The sequence below is a fragment of the Orcinus orca genome, chromosome 9 (genome assembly GCF_937001465.1).
Source record: "Orcinus orca chromosome 9, mOrcOrc1.1, whole genome shotgun sequence".
NCBI lineage: Eukaryota > Metazoa > Chordata > Mammalia > Artiodactyla > Delphinidae > Orcinus > Orcinus orca.
Window position 1 is genome coordinate 67,882,354 of NC_064567.1, and position 19,024 is coordinate 67,901,377.

Here is a 19,024-nt window from a genome sequence, read left to right on the forward strand (position 1 = left end):
CATTTTGAAAGGGGACAACAGGGTTGCATTAGTAAATACATTGTATAATCAAATAAGTACATCTTGTGAAATACTTAGCATAGTGACTGACACATGGTCTGAGCTACATATGTGTTTGCTCTTAATAAAGGAAACACTTTATGGAGAAGAGGGAACTGAGTTGGGCCTTGCAAAATGTATAGAATAGCAACATGTAGAAAATATAAAAAGGAGAGGCACTGCAATGATCATATATCAGATGTATTTGGGAAATGGAAATGGTCTATTTTGACTGAATTGTACAGAATGGAAAGTAATGGGATATATGCCAGGAGATCTATTTGAAAGGCAGTGCGTGAGAAACATAAAATGCAAGAAATTTAGACTTAACTCAGCAAGCCATGGAACATCACCAAATAATTTTCAGCAGGAGCAGTCTGAGAATAGATTAAATTTTAAGAGGGACAAGTAGATGTGTATGAGTTCACACAGCAGTTTGGTATAGGTAATATTACAACTGAGCTCTGTCTCAAGTAACCAATAGCCATGATCTTTTCACCGTACCATATTGATTCTTTATGAACCCTGTGGCATTCTGCCATGCTATACTGAGATGTAATCAAATAAAAATTTTGTTTGAAGAAGTACGATGTGTGAGTAATGGCAAAAAATTATCTCTGAGCCAGCTATGTTACCTTATATAAACTGTAGAATCTCAATATTCTTAGCTTTAAAAGGGATGGTGTTTGCTCACAGAGTTAGTGAATATAAAAATTTCAGTTTTCTAAAATTGTCTGTTAAATTTCTGGTATGGTTTCCTGCTGCATGTACTTCTATATGTTGTCCCTTTAAAATAAAGCTCCATTAACTGAAGTTATTTGAACTTACATTCATTCTTTACAACCTGTAAAAGTTTAATTGGTCTTTAGTGACTCAAATTATTTTATGGGAATTAAATGAAAAATTTTTGCTTGGCACATACTCAGTGCTTAATACATGGTAGCTATTTTATTATAACATTAGGATCAGAAAAGACCCATCTATAGGGAAGCTGTATAGTGTAGTGGATGAGAACAAGGAATCTGGATCCTGACTACTGGATACAAAGCCCAGCTTTCACATTTACCAATCACATGACCCAGAATAAGTTACTTAGTATATTTAATTGGAGGAAATAGTATTCATATTTCATAGAGTTGCTTTGAAGATTTAATGAGATAATATTTGTTAAGATGCTTAAAATTTAATATTTTCAAACATTTTTATAATGCAATAAAATAAGGTAAATTTAATTTTAAAATAAATAATAAATCTAATAACTTAATAAAATGCTGAAAAACTGAGTGCTGGCTAAGTATATGATACACAAAATGAAATAAGTAAATAGACAAACAGAAACGTCATTTAATCATATTTTCCTTGGGATATCTCAGCCAATAACAACTATCAGTAACTGAGAATTATTGGCCTGGGATGACTGTAACTGTTTATTCTCCTAAACTTGTCTTTTTTTTAATATCTTTCAAGCTCAGATACTTTTCCTTCTTCCAGAATATTGCATCTCATTATTCCAGTCTTTAACCCAATTTTGGCTTTTGTTATTACATGCAAGAGTAGGAATGTAATAGGCTAGGCACTCAGTGCATGTCTGTGGGATATAATAATTAAAATATTTAACAAGATATACAGAACTTGGCAAATTTAGTAATTTTTTATATTGATTAGTTTCTAAATCACACAAGAAAAGATATTAAAAAACCTGATCAATGCACTTCATGATAACAATCTGAAACTCTTATAGTTAAGAATGAATTTTTTTTCCCAAAGTAAATTTGTGCATTAATTAATTATTCAAGTTTAAAATCCAACTGCATGGGACTTCCCTGGTGGTGCAGTGGTTAAGAATCCGCCTGCCAACGCAGGGAACACAGGTTCAATGCCTGGTCCAGGAAGATTCCACATGCTGCAGAGCACCTAAGCCTGTGCACCACATCTACTGAGCCTGCGCGCTAGAGCCCATGTGCCACAACTACTAAGCCTGTGGGCCCTAGAGCCCTCATGCCACAACTACTGAGCCCACATGCTGTAACTACTGAAGCCCATGCACCTAGAGCCCATGCTCCACAACAAGAGAAGCCACCACAATGAGAAGCCTATGCACTGCAACGAATAGTAGCCCCTGCTTGCCACAACTAGAGAAAGCCCGTGCACAGCAACAGAGACCCAACACAGCCAAAAATTAAAAATAAATAATAAATTTTAAAAAACAAAAAATCGAACTGCATTTATTCTTATTAGTAATTCATACTAAAGTATGTATTATATTAAAATTATGTCATAAAATATACACAAATAATTATAATGATGGCTAGGAATGAATAGTAAGTGACATCCAGTAGAACAGGTATCTAGAGTGCAGAAATAGTAACAACAACAATAATAGCACTGAAAACATTTTTTAGTACTTTTTATGTGCCAACTGTTCTAATCAACAGATTGTAACATGAACTCTTTTATAATCCTCACAACAATGCTACGTAGTGTTACTATTTTTATTTTACATGTGAGGAAACTGAAGCATAGGAAGGTAAACAGTCCAAAGTTGCAGTGATGATTCACAACAGCCAAAACATGGAAACAACCTAAATGTCCATCAACAGATGAATGGATAAAGAAGATGTGGTACATATATACAGTGGAATACTACTCAGCCATAAAAAAGAAGGAAATAATGTCATTTGCAGCAACATGGATGGACCTAGAGATGATCATACTAAGTGAAGTAAGTCAGAAAGAGAAAGACAAATACCATATGATATCATTTACATGTGGAATCTAAAATATGACATAAATGAACTTACCTATGAAATAGAAACAGACTCACAGGCATAGAGAACAGATCTGTGGTTGCCAAGATGGAGGCAGGGTGGGGGAGGGATGGACTGGGAGTTTGGGATTAGCAGATGCAAGGATGGAGAAATGAATACATTTGGATACATAGGATGGATAAACAACAAGGTCCTATGGTGTAGCACAGGGAACTATATTCAATATCCTGTGATCAACCAAAATGGAAAAGAATATGAAAAAGAATATATATATATGTATAACTGAATCACTTTGCTGTACAGCAGAAATTAACACAACATTGTAAATCAACTATACTTTAATTAAAAATAAACACACACTAAGTTGCAGTGATTGTAATAAATGAAGTCAGGATTTAAATTCAGGTAATTTAATCTCTAAGACCCCAAAAGGAAAAACACAGTTTACAGTATGCAAATGGTATTTCTTACTTTTACTGTGTTTCAAAAAAAGCACTTGAGATGAATAATTGTGTGTTTACAATACTCATATTTAATTTTAAATAATTATAGTATGTGAAATATTCAAGAGTGTCTTCCCAGATGTCACTTTTCTTTATGCAAAATGAATATAAATCTGTTAATGAAAAAGACTTGTTGACTAGCTTAATAATTCCAATACATTTCCCACCTACACAAAGGGCAAAACAACAGCTACAGAGACTTGAGATAAACACGTTTCTCTGCAATTATAACTTAAAATTTATGTCACAAATATTACATATTTCACTCTTTCTCAATGGTTTATTAAAAAGATAGAATAAAATAGATATAGCTAGGTAAAAGAAAGCTAAATTTTTACACATGACTGGGTCTTGAGTAGACCTGATAAGATTTTGAAGAATAGATAAACACTGCCAAACTTCCATGAGAAGCATAATGTTGGATGCAAAAGGGCAATAAGCAAAATACTTTATTAGTTATATCATCAAGAATTCAGGTGTCCTAATTCTCTGCTCATGCTGCTACCACTCTATTGTTTTTGCTGCTATCGCATTACTTTTTCCTATTCTTCTCTATATGTCCTGGCTTCTGCAAACTTCTGGCTTCTATAGTCTCACTAGCTATACTGCTTCAAAATACCACTGTATGTTTCTCATGCTTTCTAACTGTGCACATTACACTCTGCAGTTCTCCTGTATGCCAATTTCTGCTGACCTTTACTGTACAGGTCTATCATGAATATATCCACAGAGAAAAGATCTGACTGGGGCAGCTGCATGATTTTATGGTGTTGCTGATGAGAAGAATTTGTTTTCTTCATAGCTTGTCAACTAGATCACTGATGGCAAGTGATGGCAAAACAGTGATGTTTGTTCTTGGTGGATATAGTCTGCACAGTAGGATTCTACTAGAATGGCCACACTAAGTCATGTCCTGATTGCAAGGAAAAGGGGAGCTGGAGGTGGTAGAGCTTGAAGAGAAAGTGCTGGTCCCACTAGGTTAGAAGTCAGAGATCAAATTTTGGGACTGCAAGAGTGACTGCAAATTGAACGGAGAAATCCTGTGGCACCATAAGGGGAGGAGCCACATCATCAGCTCACATACTGCCCTCAAACTTGAATCTTGAATTAAGAGTCTTGGCTGACTCTTATATTATTCATGCATGGGACAAGACATTAAGGAACTTGCTGAAAAGTTACGAGGGTAATGAGCAGGAATTTCAACTGCTACCTGGTACTGGCAAGAGAAAACTGAGAATTCACATTCTACCAAGTTAAAGGGGCTCTGTAAACACCTTATGCATTTCATTAACAAACAAACAAAAGGAGGCTACATGCTCTTTGGTGGGCTAATGGTGGATTCCAGGAGGGCTCTTGCCAAGGACTACTTCCCAGAACTTCTGCTGCCAGTGTCCTTGTCCCCGTGGTGAGCCACAGCCACCCCCCACCTCTGCAGGAGATCCTCCAACACTAGCAGCCATGTAGCTGACAGGGCCCTGGTGCTCTGGCCTTGTGTCAGGCCTGAGCCTCTGAGGTGGGAGAGCCAAGTTCAGGACACTGGACCACCAGAGACCTCCTAGCCCCACATAATATCAATAGGCGAGAGCTCTCCCAGAAATCTCTGTCTCAACACTAAGACCCAGGTCCACCCAATGGCCAGCAAGCTCTAGTGCTGGACACCCCATGCCAATCACCTAGCAAGACAGGAACACAACCCCAGCTATTAGCTGCCTAAAATCATACTAAGTTCACAAACACCCCAAAACACAGCACTGGACGTGGCCCTGCCCACCAGAAAGACAAGATCCAGCCCCACCCACCAGAACACAAGCACCAGTCCCCTCCACCAGGAAGCCTACACAAGCCACTGAACCAAGCTCACCCACTGGGGACAGACACCAAAACAACGGAACAAGGAACCTGCAGCCTGTGAAAAGGAGACCCCAAACACAGTAAGTTAAGCAAAATTAAAAGACAGAGAAATATGCAGCAGATGAAGGAGAAAGGTAAAAACCCACCTGATCAAACAAATGAAGAGGAAATAGGCAGTCTACCTGAAAAAGAATTCAGAATAACAATAGTAAAGATGATCCAAAATCCTGGAAATAGAATGGAGAAAATACAAGAAACGTTTAACAAGGAAACAGAAGAGCTAAAGAGCAAACAGACAATGATGAACAACACAATAAATGAAATTAAAAATTCTCTAGAAGGAATCAATAGCAGAATAAATGAGGCAGAAGAACAGATAAGTGACCTGGAAGATAAAATAGTGGAAATAACTACCGCAGAGCAGAATAAAGAAAAAAGAATTAAAAGAATTGAGGACAGTCTCAGACACATCTGGAACAACATTAAATACACCAACATTCAAATTATACAGGTCCCGGAAGAAGAAGAGAAAAAGAAAGGGTCTGAGAAAATATTTGAAGAGATGATAGTTGAAAACTTCCCTAACATGGGAAAGGAAATAGTCAATCAAGTCCAGGAAGCACAGAGAGTCCCATACAGGATAAACCCAAGGAGAAACATGTCAAGACACATATTAATTAAACTTTCAAAAATTAAATACAAAGAAAAAAGACTAAAAGCATCAAGGGAAAGGCAACAAAAAACATACAAGGCAATCACCACAAAGTTAACAGCTGGACTTTCAGCAGCAATTCTGCAAGCCAGAAGGGAGTGGCAGGACATATTTAAACTGATGAAAGGGTAAAACCTACAACCAAGATTACTCTATCCAGCAAGGATCTCATTCAGATTCGATGGAGAAACTAAAACTTTTACACACAAGCAAAACTTTTACAGACAAGCAAAAGTTAAGAGAATTCAGCACCACCAAACCAGCTTTACAACAAATACTAAAGGAACTTCTCTAGGCAGGAAACACAAGGGAAGGAAAAGACCTACAAAACCAAATGAAAGCAATTAAAAAAATGGTAATAGGAACATACATATTGATAATTACCTTAAATGTGAATGGATTAAATGCTCCAAGCAAAAGACACAGAGTGGCTGAATGGATACAAATACAAGACTGGTATATAAGCTGTCTACAAGAGACCCAATTCAGATCTAGGGACATGTACAGACTGAAAGTGACGGGATGGAAAAAGATATTCCATGCAAATGGAAAGCTGGAATAGCAATTCTCATATCAGACAAAATAGACTTTAAAATAAAGGCTATTATAAGAGACAAAGAAGGACACTACATAATGATCAAGGGATCAATCCAAGAAGATATAACAATTGTAAATAATTATGCACCCAACATAGGAGCACCTCAATACATAAGGCAAATGCTAACAGCCATAAAAGGGGAAATCAACAGTAACACAAAAATAGTAAGGGACTTTAACACCCACATTCACCAATGGAAAGATCATTCAAATTGAAAATAAATGAGGAAACACAAGCTTTAAATGACACATTAAACAAGATGCACTTAATTGATATTTATAGGACATTCCATCCAAAAGCAACAGAATACACTTTCTTCTCAAATGCACATGGAACATTCTCCAGGCTAAATCATACCTTGGGTCACAAATCAGGCCCTGGTAAATTTAAGAAAATTGAAATCTTATAAAGTATCTTTTCCAACCACAACCTTTGAGACAAGATATCAATTACAGGAAAAAAACTAAAAAAATATAAACACATGGAGGCTAAACAATATGCTACTAAATAACCAAGAGATCACTGAAGAAATCATAGAGGAAATCAAAAATTACCTAGAAACAAATGACAGTGAAAACATGATGACCCAAAACCTATAGGATGCAGCAAAACCAGTTCTAAGAGGGAAGTTTATTACAATCCTGTCTCAAGAAACAAGAAAAATCTCAGATGAACAACCTAACCTTACACCTAAAGCAGTTAGAGAAAGATGGACAAAAAACCCACAAAGTTAGCAGAAGGAAAGAAATCATAAAGATCAGATCAGAAATAAATGAAATGAAGGAAACAATGCAATGATCAATAAAACTAAAATCTAGTTCTTTGAGAAGATAAAAAAATTGATAAACCATCAGCTAGACTCATCAAGAAAAAAAGGGAGAAGACTCAAATCAACAGAATTAGAAATGAAAAAGAAGTAACAACTGACACTGCAGAAATACAAAGGATCATGAGAGATTATTACAAGCAACTATATGTCAGTAAAATGGACAACCTGGAAGAAATGGACAAATTGTTAGAAAAGCACAACCTTCCGAGACTGAACCAGGAAGAAAGAGAAAATATAAACAGACCAATCACAAGCACTGAAATTGAGACTGTGATTAAAAATCTTCCAACAAACAAAAGCCCAGGACCAGGTGGCTTCACAGGCAAATTCTATCAAACATTTAGAGAAGAGCTAGCACCTATCCTTCTCAAACTATTCCAAAATATAGCAGAGGGAGTAAAATGCCCGAACTGATTCTACGAGGCCACCATCACCCTGATACCAAAACCAGACAAACATGTTACAAAAAAAGAAAACTACAGGCCAATATCACTGATGAACATCGATGCAGAAATCCTCAACAAAATACTAGAAAACAGAATCCAACAGAACATTTAAAGGATCATATACCATGATCTTGTGGGGTTTATCACACGAATGCAAGGACTCTTCAATATACGCAAATCAATCAATGTGATACACCATATTAACAAACTGAAGGATAAAAACCATATGATAATCTCAGTAGATGCAGAAAAAGCTTTCGACAAAATTCAACACCAATTTATGATAAAAACTCTCCAAAAAGCAGACACAGAAGGAACCTACCTTAACATAATAAAGGCCATATGTGACAAGCCACAGCCAACATCGTTCTCAATGGTGAAAAACTGAAACTATCTCCTCTAAGATCAGGAACAAGACAAGGTTGCCCACTCTCACCACTACTATTCAACATAGTTGTGGAAGTTTTAGCCACAGCGATCAGAGAAAAAACAGAAAAGGAATCCAAATCGAAAAAGAAGAAGTAAAACTGTCACTGTTTGCAGATGAGATGATACTATGCATAGAGAATCCTAAAGATGCTACCAGAGAACTACTAGAGCTAATCAATGAATTTGGTAAAGTAGCAGGATACAAAAGTAATACACAGAAATCTCTTGCATTCCTATACACTAATGATGAACAATCTGAAAGAGACATTAAGGAAACACTCCCATTTACCAATGCAAACAAAAGAATAAAATACCTAGGAATAAACCTACCTAAGGAGACAAAAGACCTGTATGCAGAAAACTATAAGACACCGATAAAAGAAATTACAGATAATACAAACAGATGGAGAGATATACCATGATCTTGGACTGGAAGAATCAACATTGTGAAAATGACTATACTACCTAAAGCAATCTACAGATTCAGTGCAATCCCTATCAAACTACCAATGGCATTTTTCACAGAACTAGAACAAAAAGTTTCACAATTTTTATGGAAACACAAAAGACCCCAAATAATCAAAGCAATTGTGAGAAAGAAAAACGGAGCTAGAAGAATCAGGCTCCCGGACTTCAGACTACTATAAAGCTACAGTAATCAAGACAGTATGGTACTGGCACAAAAACAGAAATATAGATCTATGGAAAAGGATAGAAAGCCCAGAGATAAACCCACACACATATGGTCACCTTATCTTTTAAAAGGAGGCAAAAATATACAATGGAGAAAAGACAGCCTCTTCAATAAATGGTGCTGGGAAAACTGGACAGCTACATGTATAAGAATGAAATTAGAACACTCCCTAACACCTTATACAAAAATAAACTCAAACTGGATTAAAGACCTAAATGTAAGGCCAGGCACTATAAAACTCTTAGAGCAAAAAATAGGCAGAACACTCTAGGACATAAATCACAGTAAGAATCTTTTAGACCCGCCTCCTAGAGAAATGGAAATAAAAACAAAAATAAACAGATGGGACCTAATGAAACTTAAAAGCTTTTGCACAGTCAAGGAAACCATAAACAAGACGAAAAGACAACCCTCAGAATGGGAGAAAATATTTGTAAACAAAACAACAAAGGGTTAATATCCAAAATATACAAGCAGCTCATACAGCTGAATATCAAAAAAACAAACAACCCAATCCATAAATGGGCAGAAGATATAAATAGACATTTCTCAAAAGAAGATATAAAGATTGCCAACAAACACATGAAAGGATGCTCAACATCACTAATCATTACAGAATGCAAATCAAAACTACAGTGAGGTATCACCTCACACTGGTCAGAATGACCATCATCAAAAGATCTACAAACAGTAAATGCTGGAGAGGGTGTCGAGAAGAGGGAATCCTCTTGCACTGTTGGAGGGAATGTAAAGTGATACAGCCACTATGGAGAACAATATGGAGGTTCCTTAAAAAACTAAAAATAGAACTACCATATGACCCAGCAATCCCACTACTGGGCATATACCCTGAGAAAACCATAATTCAAAAAGAGACATGTTCCACAATGTTCATTGAAGCACTATTTACTATAGCCAGGACATGGAAGCAACCTAAGTGTCCATCGACAGATGAATGGATAAAGATGTGGCACATATATACATTGGAATATTACTCAGCCATAAAAAGAAATGAAATTGAACTATTTGTAGTGAGGTAGATGGACCTAGAGTCTGTCATACAGAGTAAAGTAAGTTAGAAAGAGAAAAACAAATACTATATGCCAACACATATATATGGAATCTAAAAAAAAATAATGGTTCTGATGAACCTAGTGGCAGGACAGGAATAAAGATGCAGATGTAGAGAATGGACTTCAGGACACGGGGAGGGGGAAGGGTAAGCTGGGACGAAGTTGGAGAGTAGCACTGATATATATACACTACCAAATGTAAAATAGATAGCTAGTGGGAAGCAGCTGCATAGCACAGGGAGATCAGCTCGGTGCTCTGTGACCACCTAGAGGGGTGGGATAGGGAGGGTGGGAGGGAGACACAACAGGGAGGGGATATGGGGATATACGTATACATATAGCTGACTCACTTTGTTATACAGCAGAAACTAACATAACAGGTAAAGCAATTATACTCCAATAAAGATGTTAAAAAAATAAAAAAGAAAAATGAAGGGTGATAATTTAAAAAAAAGGGCTTCCCTTGTGGCACAGTGGTTAAGAATCCGCCTGCCAGTGTAGGGGACACGTTTTTTTTGTTTGTTTGTTTTTGTTTTTTAATATCTTTATTGGAGTATAATTGCTTTACAATGGTGTGTTAGTTTCTGCTTTATAACAAAGTGAATCAGTTATACATATACATATGTTCCCATATCTCTTCCCTCTTGCGTCTACCTCCCTCCCGCCCTCCCTATCCCACCCCTCTAGGTGGTCACAAAGCACCGAGCTGACCTCCCTGTGCTCTGCGGCTGCTTCCCACTAGCTATCTATTTTACGTTTGGTAGCGTATATATGTCCATGCCTCTCTCTCACTTTGGGGGACACGGGTTTGATCCCTGGCCAAGGAAGATCCCACATGCAGTGGAGCAACTAAGCCCGTGCGCCACAACTACTGAGCCTGCACTCTACTGTCCATGAGCCACAACTACTGAGCCCATGTGCCACAACTATTGAAGCCCCTGTGCCTAGAGCCCATGATCCATAACACGAGAAGCCACGACAGCGAGAAGCCTGCACGCCACAATGAAGAATAGCTCCTGCTTCCCACCAACTAGAGAAAGCCCGTGAACAGCAATGAAGACCCAACACAGCCAAAAATGAAAACAAATAAATTAATTAATTAAAGAAAAGAACCCTAAAAAATAAAACAAAAACAACACAAGATAGGCCTTGTCCTAATATTAAAGACCACCAAAGATAAGGTATATGCCCTAGGACTAAAGACAGTACTAAAAGATGGATGTCCTATCAAAGTGTACATCAAAGCCTCCAAAAACACAAGACAGTTAGCTAATTATTTTGCTGCCTCCTACAATAAAAAATAAATGGTCAGAGAAACATAATAGAATCTAGAGTCTCTACAACAAGTTTTCCATAAAGATTGGCTAGTAATAATTTACTAAATACACAAAGAAGAGAAAAAAAGTGATTCATATTGAGGAAAAAAAGCCAATTGAAGTGCAAATGACTTGCACATGACTCAGATGTTGGAATTAGCAAACCAGAATTTAAGCATAATTATTATAATTAAGACTTAAAGGAAAAGATAGTCATAATAGGTGACAATTTCAGCAGAGAAATAAAATTCTAAAACTTAAAGCATAATATCTGATGTGAGAAATCCACCTAGTGGGCTTAAAAGCAGATTCTTAAGAGCAAGTAAAAGGGTAAACAAACGTGAAGACAAATTAATCGAAATTATCCAATCTAAATAAGAAAAAAAAAGTGAAAATTTAAAAATTATGGAGCATTATTGATCTGTGAGTCAACATCAAGTAGTCTAATAAACATGTATTTAGAGTCCCAAGAGAGGAAAGAGAGAAAGGTATAGATATAATCTTTAAGGAAATAATGGCCAGAATTTTTTTCCAAAATTTGATTTAAAATACACTGTGAACTCTAACCAATAAAGCAAGAAAAGTAAATAAATAACATAAATACAGGAAAGAAAGAAATAAAAGGCCATAAAATCACACATGGGAGACATCCTATAGAATTTTAGTTTACAACCTGTACAAACAATTCTTCCTATAAAGATACAGTAATCTATAAAGTGAGGGATTTGTATGAGAGGAGACAAACAAATCAATGAAAGAGAAGACTAAAATTAGATTCAACCACATATATGGTCAATTTCTTTTCAACAAAGAACCCAAATAACTCAATGGATAAAAGAAAGTCTCCACAACAAATAGTCCTGGAGTAAGAGGATGTGTGCATAGAGATAATGAATTTTGACGCCTACCAAATGCATTCACAAAAATTTGTTCCAATATTACAGACCCAAAGAGAAAATTAAAGTTCAAAAACTTCCAAAAGAAATCCTAAGATAATTTATTTGAAAGTTTGTGATAGTCAAATATTTCTTAGAGAAAATACAACGAAAGTAACCATAAAATTTTTAGATGATAAATTAATCTTCAAAATTTAATATTTCTTTTCATGAAAAGTCATCAGGAAGAAAATAAAAAGGTATGCTACAAGCTGAGGGAACATATTTAAAATACATATATTTGACATTGATTTATATCTAGAATCTATAAAGAATTTCAACAAATCAATTAGGCAAACAATTATTTAATAAAAAATAAGAGTTTGAGCAGACAATTAGTTAAAGCAAATGTATCAGTGTCCAATAAATACATGTAATACTGTTCAACATCATTAGTTATTAGGGAAGTATTACCAACAATAGATAGCTCTTAACCCACATTAGACTGGATAAAATTAATGTTAACATTTCATTGTAATCCTATCTGCCAGCCATCCCAAATATCCCTCCCCTGGGAAAACAGTTGGCTACCCACGTGTATTTCTAGAGTCATTTTAGGCATATGGGAACATATAAAACATAGAGTTGTTTTCTTTTTTAACATATAAATATCAGTATACACTATACCCTGTTACATAACTTGATTTGTTTGGAGATCCGTCCATATTAGTACATAAACAGATCACTCATGTTTGTAACTGAAAATAATGTTCCATGTAGAAGCTTCAGTTTAACACTATAAAAGTCATCGAATCATATGGTTCAAATCTTCAATACCAAGTAATTATTTTTATATTTCTCTGCTCAAGCATCATCTGATATGTATATGAACAATATGATAGCAAATTTAAGTTAAACCAAAGGTAACAGATAAAGTTACTACCGTTACTGTATTATCTAAATCAGCTGACACCCAAATATCATCTAATATCTTAAAAAATAATTCCAATATTCCATAGTTACTAAGTTTAAAACATGTATTAAATATTTTTCTAATTACATTTAGCAAACTCACAAGAAAAGTGTATAATTGACTATGAACTGCAGACACTTTAGATGAATGAATAAACAAAAACATTGTCATAAAAATTAAGCAACAGTGTACAGTTTTAAGCAGAATGTTTTGTAACTTTCAAAAAAAGGAAGAGATAGATGCTATTGTTTCTTCATTGAAGTAACTCAAAACTAAGCAGAAAATTTCGTTATAAACTCTTTAGTTCGTTATATGACCTACTTTATCTCTCATTTACAATCTTTCAAAACCATGTTGTTAGTTTTTTTTCTTCCTCTTATCCTCATCTGATTGAAGGGAATAAACTTTTCTTCACTTTTAGAAAATCGTACTTCCTTTAGGCCAGATTCCCCTCAATGAAAAGTGATTTTATGGATGTCAGCAGAAGTGAAATAACTGTAAGAAATCAAACCTCCATCCAGGTATGTACAGGGCTCTTTGGCCAACACTGCCACATCTATGGCTCATATATTGTTTCTGTGAATGGAGACCCAAATATGATGCCTGAAATTAAACAGTGCCAAAGTGGCCTAAAGGGGGTAACATATTTTAGAGTCACAAAGTGGGTATTTTTCTAGGCTGAAGGCCACTGTTTTCAGTTTTTATTTGTTATTTCTTAATCTAATATGTATTAATCTCTAGAAAGTAGGGCAAAAGCATGATAATATATATTTTTTCTTTTAAAAAGGTTAAGTCTTCTCCTCACTCCAGTTCTTTGTATCACTTGCTCCTCTCTCCAGAAGCAGCCACTGCTACAAATCTCTTGGCTCTACTTCCTGAGTGGTTCTGTTATTAGTAAACAAATGGTAGTATGCTGTCTAGAATAATTAATGCAATTAAGTACACAGCTGTAAAAATTTTAGAAATGTACTCACAGCTAATGTATAATTTAAAATTCCAAGAATCAAACCTTAATTTCAGAAGGTATGCTCTTACTTCTGTGCCACTGAACTGTAGTAACTATACGCGTACAGTACTTGCAAAAGTCTAAAGCACAACACAAGTGAGAGGCTCTAATGCATTGCTTTCAAGTTAGAATGAAGCCACATGGAGCTTCTGAGCTTAAAAGAAATGTCTAACCACTGGCTTTCCTCTACTCCCCATTTACTTCTTAGGATAGAACTCAAGCCCTGGCTCATGGACTTCTCGGAGGGCCACAGGAAAAGGCGAAAGTTACTTAGGCACCATTATTCTGTATCCAGACTAATACCAGACCCAACACATGGCATGATGTGGAGCAGAGCTGCTATAAAAATGTATTTCTCCTTTAACCCCTCCATGTAAATCATCAGAAAGCTTCCCTCCACTGATTTAAACAAATTTGTCTTTGACCTCTAGAGTCAGAACTGGCCTCAACAACTCTTTCAGATGGTTGTAGTATTGACTGCTTGATGTATGTCAGCTACCATAAAATGCAATACTATTTCATGACAGATCTTCAAATAATGCCACATACATCCAAAGTCATGGTAACAGTCTTTATTCCAAGTAAATCAGTAGCATGAAATACTGCAGATTAATGAAATAGTGCACTTTGTTGTATCAAGCTTTGGCATCTAATGCAGCTGTGATTTGTGGTACTGTTCAACCAGTTGCAACACCTGTCAGCATGCTTCCTCTAGAACTTCAAAAGGCTTCCGATAAATACCAAATGCTTGAAAGCGTTCTAATGTGCATAAGTAAGAACTTTTCAGGGTCTGTGATTTTTGGTATTTAACAACCAGATCAATATGATAGTTCATAAAACAATCAGTTGCTTAATGATCTATCTGCAAACATTCAAGTCTGACAATTTGAAATACCACAGAAGACCCAAGAAATTATATTTGTTCACTTTTGTGGAAGAAAAAACTTATTGAACACTCTTTAAATAAAACCTAAACTCTAAAACTAGAGAAAGGTTTCCAATCAAAAGATATTTAGATAATTTCTTTAAGCATTAAATGTTTTTCAAGGAGTCTTCAAGCAGTTTCCACCGATTGATATATATATGTATATATAAATAAAAATGTATAAACATTATATATCTTATATAATTAAATATTGTTCATTATATAACAAGAAATTATATTATACATATAAATTATTATAATTAGTATATATTAAATATATAAACAAAATATTCACAAATATATACATATATAAATTTATATCTCTAAATTGAAATGAATTTCAACATCTTTATGTTTAATAAACTGTAATACAGGAAGATATTGTATTGAGTACAGTATTAAAACATTTTGGTACTTAACAGTTCAAAAATTATTTTATTTAATTGAGACCAACTGGCCTCATTGCTTCTTATAAACGTTGCAATATATATTCAGTAAAAAGGAATAAAAATGAACACATGTTTCTCCTTAAAGAAGGCAAGCAAAGGTTTTTCTTACACAATAAATCAGCTGCTAGTGGATTTCTAGGACATTGCTTTAGGCTATTTAAGTATAAAACTTAAGAAAAAAAATTACCTTTGTGTGGATCCAAAACTGGTAGAGGAGATTGAACTGAAGATGAACAGCATAGACTGAAGGTGGTATGAAGAGGGCCAGTGGAGAGTAGAATATCTGAAAGATTAAAACATTATAAATTTGCACATAGGACTTCTCAACATAACATATACTATCACTAATGATTCAATATTTTGAGTCTATTCTTCAGCAAATATGCCTTATTTTTAGCAAATATATCTTATTCTGTACATTTTATTGCCGTGTTTGACCTTGCAACATTAATTTTTCCACATGATGATAAAGTTATAGACATGTTGGAGCTAAGTCCACTGGACTTCTATTTCACATTTAATATTGTCTTCTTAACAAAGCATACAATGTACGTTATTTCCTTAATCTTGAAAAGGTTGGGTGTATTTCCTGGAAGTAAAGAGGTTTTTTAATATATACAAAAATACACACTTTCTTTAAGTAAAAGAAATGTAGGAGCATGTGCCTTTATACCTTGACAGCTCCTAAACACTGTATTATTATGGCATTCTGAGTAACGAAATGCAATTACAGTAAAAGACAGTCACTTCATATGAGAAGGGGAAAGAATACATTTTCCCTCTTAAATTTTACTTTATTATTTTGTGGTTGACAATATCTCCTGATTTTTTTTCAAAGTTAGTAAAGAAGGAGCTATGATACTGTGCCATTGTGGAAACAAGTTTTGAAGGTCCCTATTTCCTAACAGACGGAAATGCCTCTGCCTTGGGAAAACAACTTATTCGTAAACCACTGGTTAGAATCAACGAGTAAGCACAATCTGCTGTGTTCTCCCAATGACTTTGATCCCCAAGAGTGGTTTCATGTTGTAAGAAAACTTTTTATTAAATGAAAAACTAAACAACAAAATAGGAAGAAAAAGAATCAGACTTCAACTTTACATTTTGGGGTTTATAAAGTTAATATTTCCAAAAGATGAGATATTTTAAAAACATGCTTTCAGAATACTACAATTTTATTTCTGAATTATTTTAAAGCTTTTGTTCCCAATTAGGCCAAATATCATTTCAACAACGTTTAGTAATGAGGATATATTTGAAATCAGACATTTCCATAAATTCTTATAGTTTTTGTTTCGAACTTTAAGTCATGAAAAATCTCAGCTGTCATCACAACAGGATCAGTTGCATTATTTATAAATTCATTATTAAACAATGGATTAGATTAGTGAACAACAAAAGAACACTGGGCTCTTACTCAAGACATTCCCTTTTAAGCCTTCATTCTACTACAGAATGGCTCTGCAATATTTACAAATTTCTTAAACTTCTCTAGGCTCCAGTTTCCTCAAATGACTGGTGAAGGAGAAGACCATCTGAAATCTAGCCATCTTTTTAGTTCCAAAAAATCTCTAATATTGTGATTTGATTTGAGAATATATTAATATAGTTCTCTTACAATAGGTGAAAAAAATATTTGAAACACATATATGACCAATGATTTAAGTATTTTAAGTTAAGGAATATTTTGGAAACTTTGAGATGTAAATAAAAATATAGACCAAACTTATCTTGATGCTTAATAAATAGTTCTCTCTAGAAAAAGAGTTCATACAAGATGACTATTTATAGTTCATTATAATTCCTCAAAGTGTGAAGAAATAGTCCTTTGAGATAACAACAGCTATTATGGAAAAGGGTGTTCTATCATCAGATAAACTGTGAAAAGTTGAGTAAGGCAAGTGAACTTTACTTACCATAGAAATTCTCAGAGACTTTATCATGCTAGTACAAACCACAAGCCTGTTAGCCCATAGAACACTTTCTTAAGGAATTTCCCATAAGATTTCCTAAAAACGTATTTGATGAACCATGTTGTTGAATTGGAAGAATCAGTATTCTAATATGACCATATTACCCAAGGCAATATACAGATTCAATGCAATCTTTATCAAATTATGAATGGTATTTTTCACAAAACTGGAACAAAAAGTTTTTTAATTTGCATGGAAGCACAAAAGACCCCAAATAGCCAAAACAAGCTTGATAAAGAAGAACGGAGCTGGAGGAACCACGCTGCCTGACTTCAGACTATACTACAAAACAACAGTAATCAAAACGGTATGGTACTGGCACAAAACCAAACACATAGATCAATGGAACAGGTTAGAAAGTCCAGAAATAAACCCACACACTTACAGTCAATTAATCTATGACAAAGAAGGCAAGAATATATAATGGAGAAAAGACAGTCTCTTCAATAACTGGTACTGGGAAAACTGGACAGCTACATGTAAAAGAATAAAATTAGGACATTTTCTAACACCATATACAAAAATAATCTTCAAATGGATTAATGACCCAAATGTAAGACTTGATACTATAAAATTCCTAGAGGAAAACATAGGCAGAACACTCTTTGACATAAACTGCAGCAATATTTTTTTGAATACATCTCCTAGAGTAATGGAAACAAAAGCAAAAATAAACAATGGGACCTAATTAAACTTAAAAGCTTTTGCAGAGCAAAGGAAACCATAAACAAAAAGATAACATATGGAATGGAAGAAAATATTTGCAAATGATGCTACTGCCAAGGGCTTAATTTCAAAAATATACAAACAGCTCAATGTCGAAAAAAAATCAAATCAAAAAATGGGAAGAAACAGACATTTCTCCAAAGAAGACATCCAGATGGCCAACAGGCACCTGAAAAGATGCTCAACATTGCTAATTATTAGAGAAATGCAAATCAAAACTACAATGAGGTACGGCCTCACACCGCTTAGAATGACCATCATAAAAAACTCTAAAAATAATCAGTGCTGGAGAGGGTGTGGAGAAAAGGGAACCCTCCTACTCTGTTGGTGGGAATGTAAAGTGGTGCAGCCACTGTGGAGAACAGTATGGAGGTTCCTTAAAAAGTAAAAATAGAGTTACCATATGATCCGGCAATCCAACTCCTGGGCATACAGCTGAAGAGAACTCTAATTTGAAAGATCCATACACCTCAATGTTCACAGCAGCACTATTTACAATAGCCAAGACATGGAAGCAACCTAAATGTCCATCGACAGATGAATGGATAAAGAAGATGTGGTATCTTGATACAATGCAATATTACTCAGCCATTAAAAAAGAATGAAATAATGTCATTGGCAGCAACATGGATGGACCTAGAGATTATCATACTAAGTAAAGTAAATCAGACAGAGAAAGATAAATATCATATGACATCACTTATATGTGGAACAAAAAATGTGATACAAATGAATTTATTTACAAAACAGAAATCGACTCATAGGCATGGAAAAAACATAATTACCAAAGGGAAAGTGGGGAGGGGGTTTGGATAAATTGGGATATTGGGATTAACAGA

At 34.9% G+C, this 19,024-nt stretch overlaps 1 protein-coding gene across 1 annotated transcript in view; it reads right to left on the bottom strand.

Annotated features, from left to right (window-relative positions):
• The window catches only part of AGMO (alkylglycerol monooxygenase), a 327,751-nt gene that overhangs the window by 189,104 nt on the left and 119,623 nt on the right, over positions 1-19,024 (bottom strand). The window contains exon 5 of the mRNA XM_004263480.3: positions 15,674-15,769. Coding sequence (XP_004263528.1) covers positions 15,674-15,769 — 96 coding nt within the window. The remainder of the gene's footprint in view (positions 1-15,673; positions 15,770-19,024) is intronic.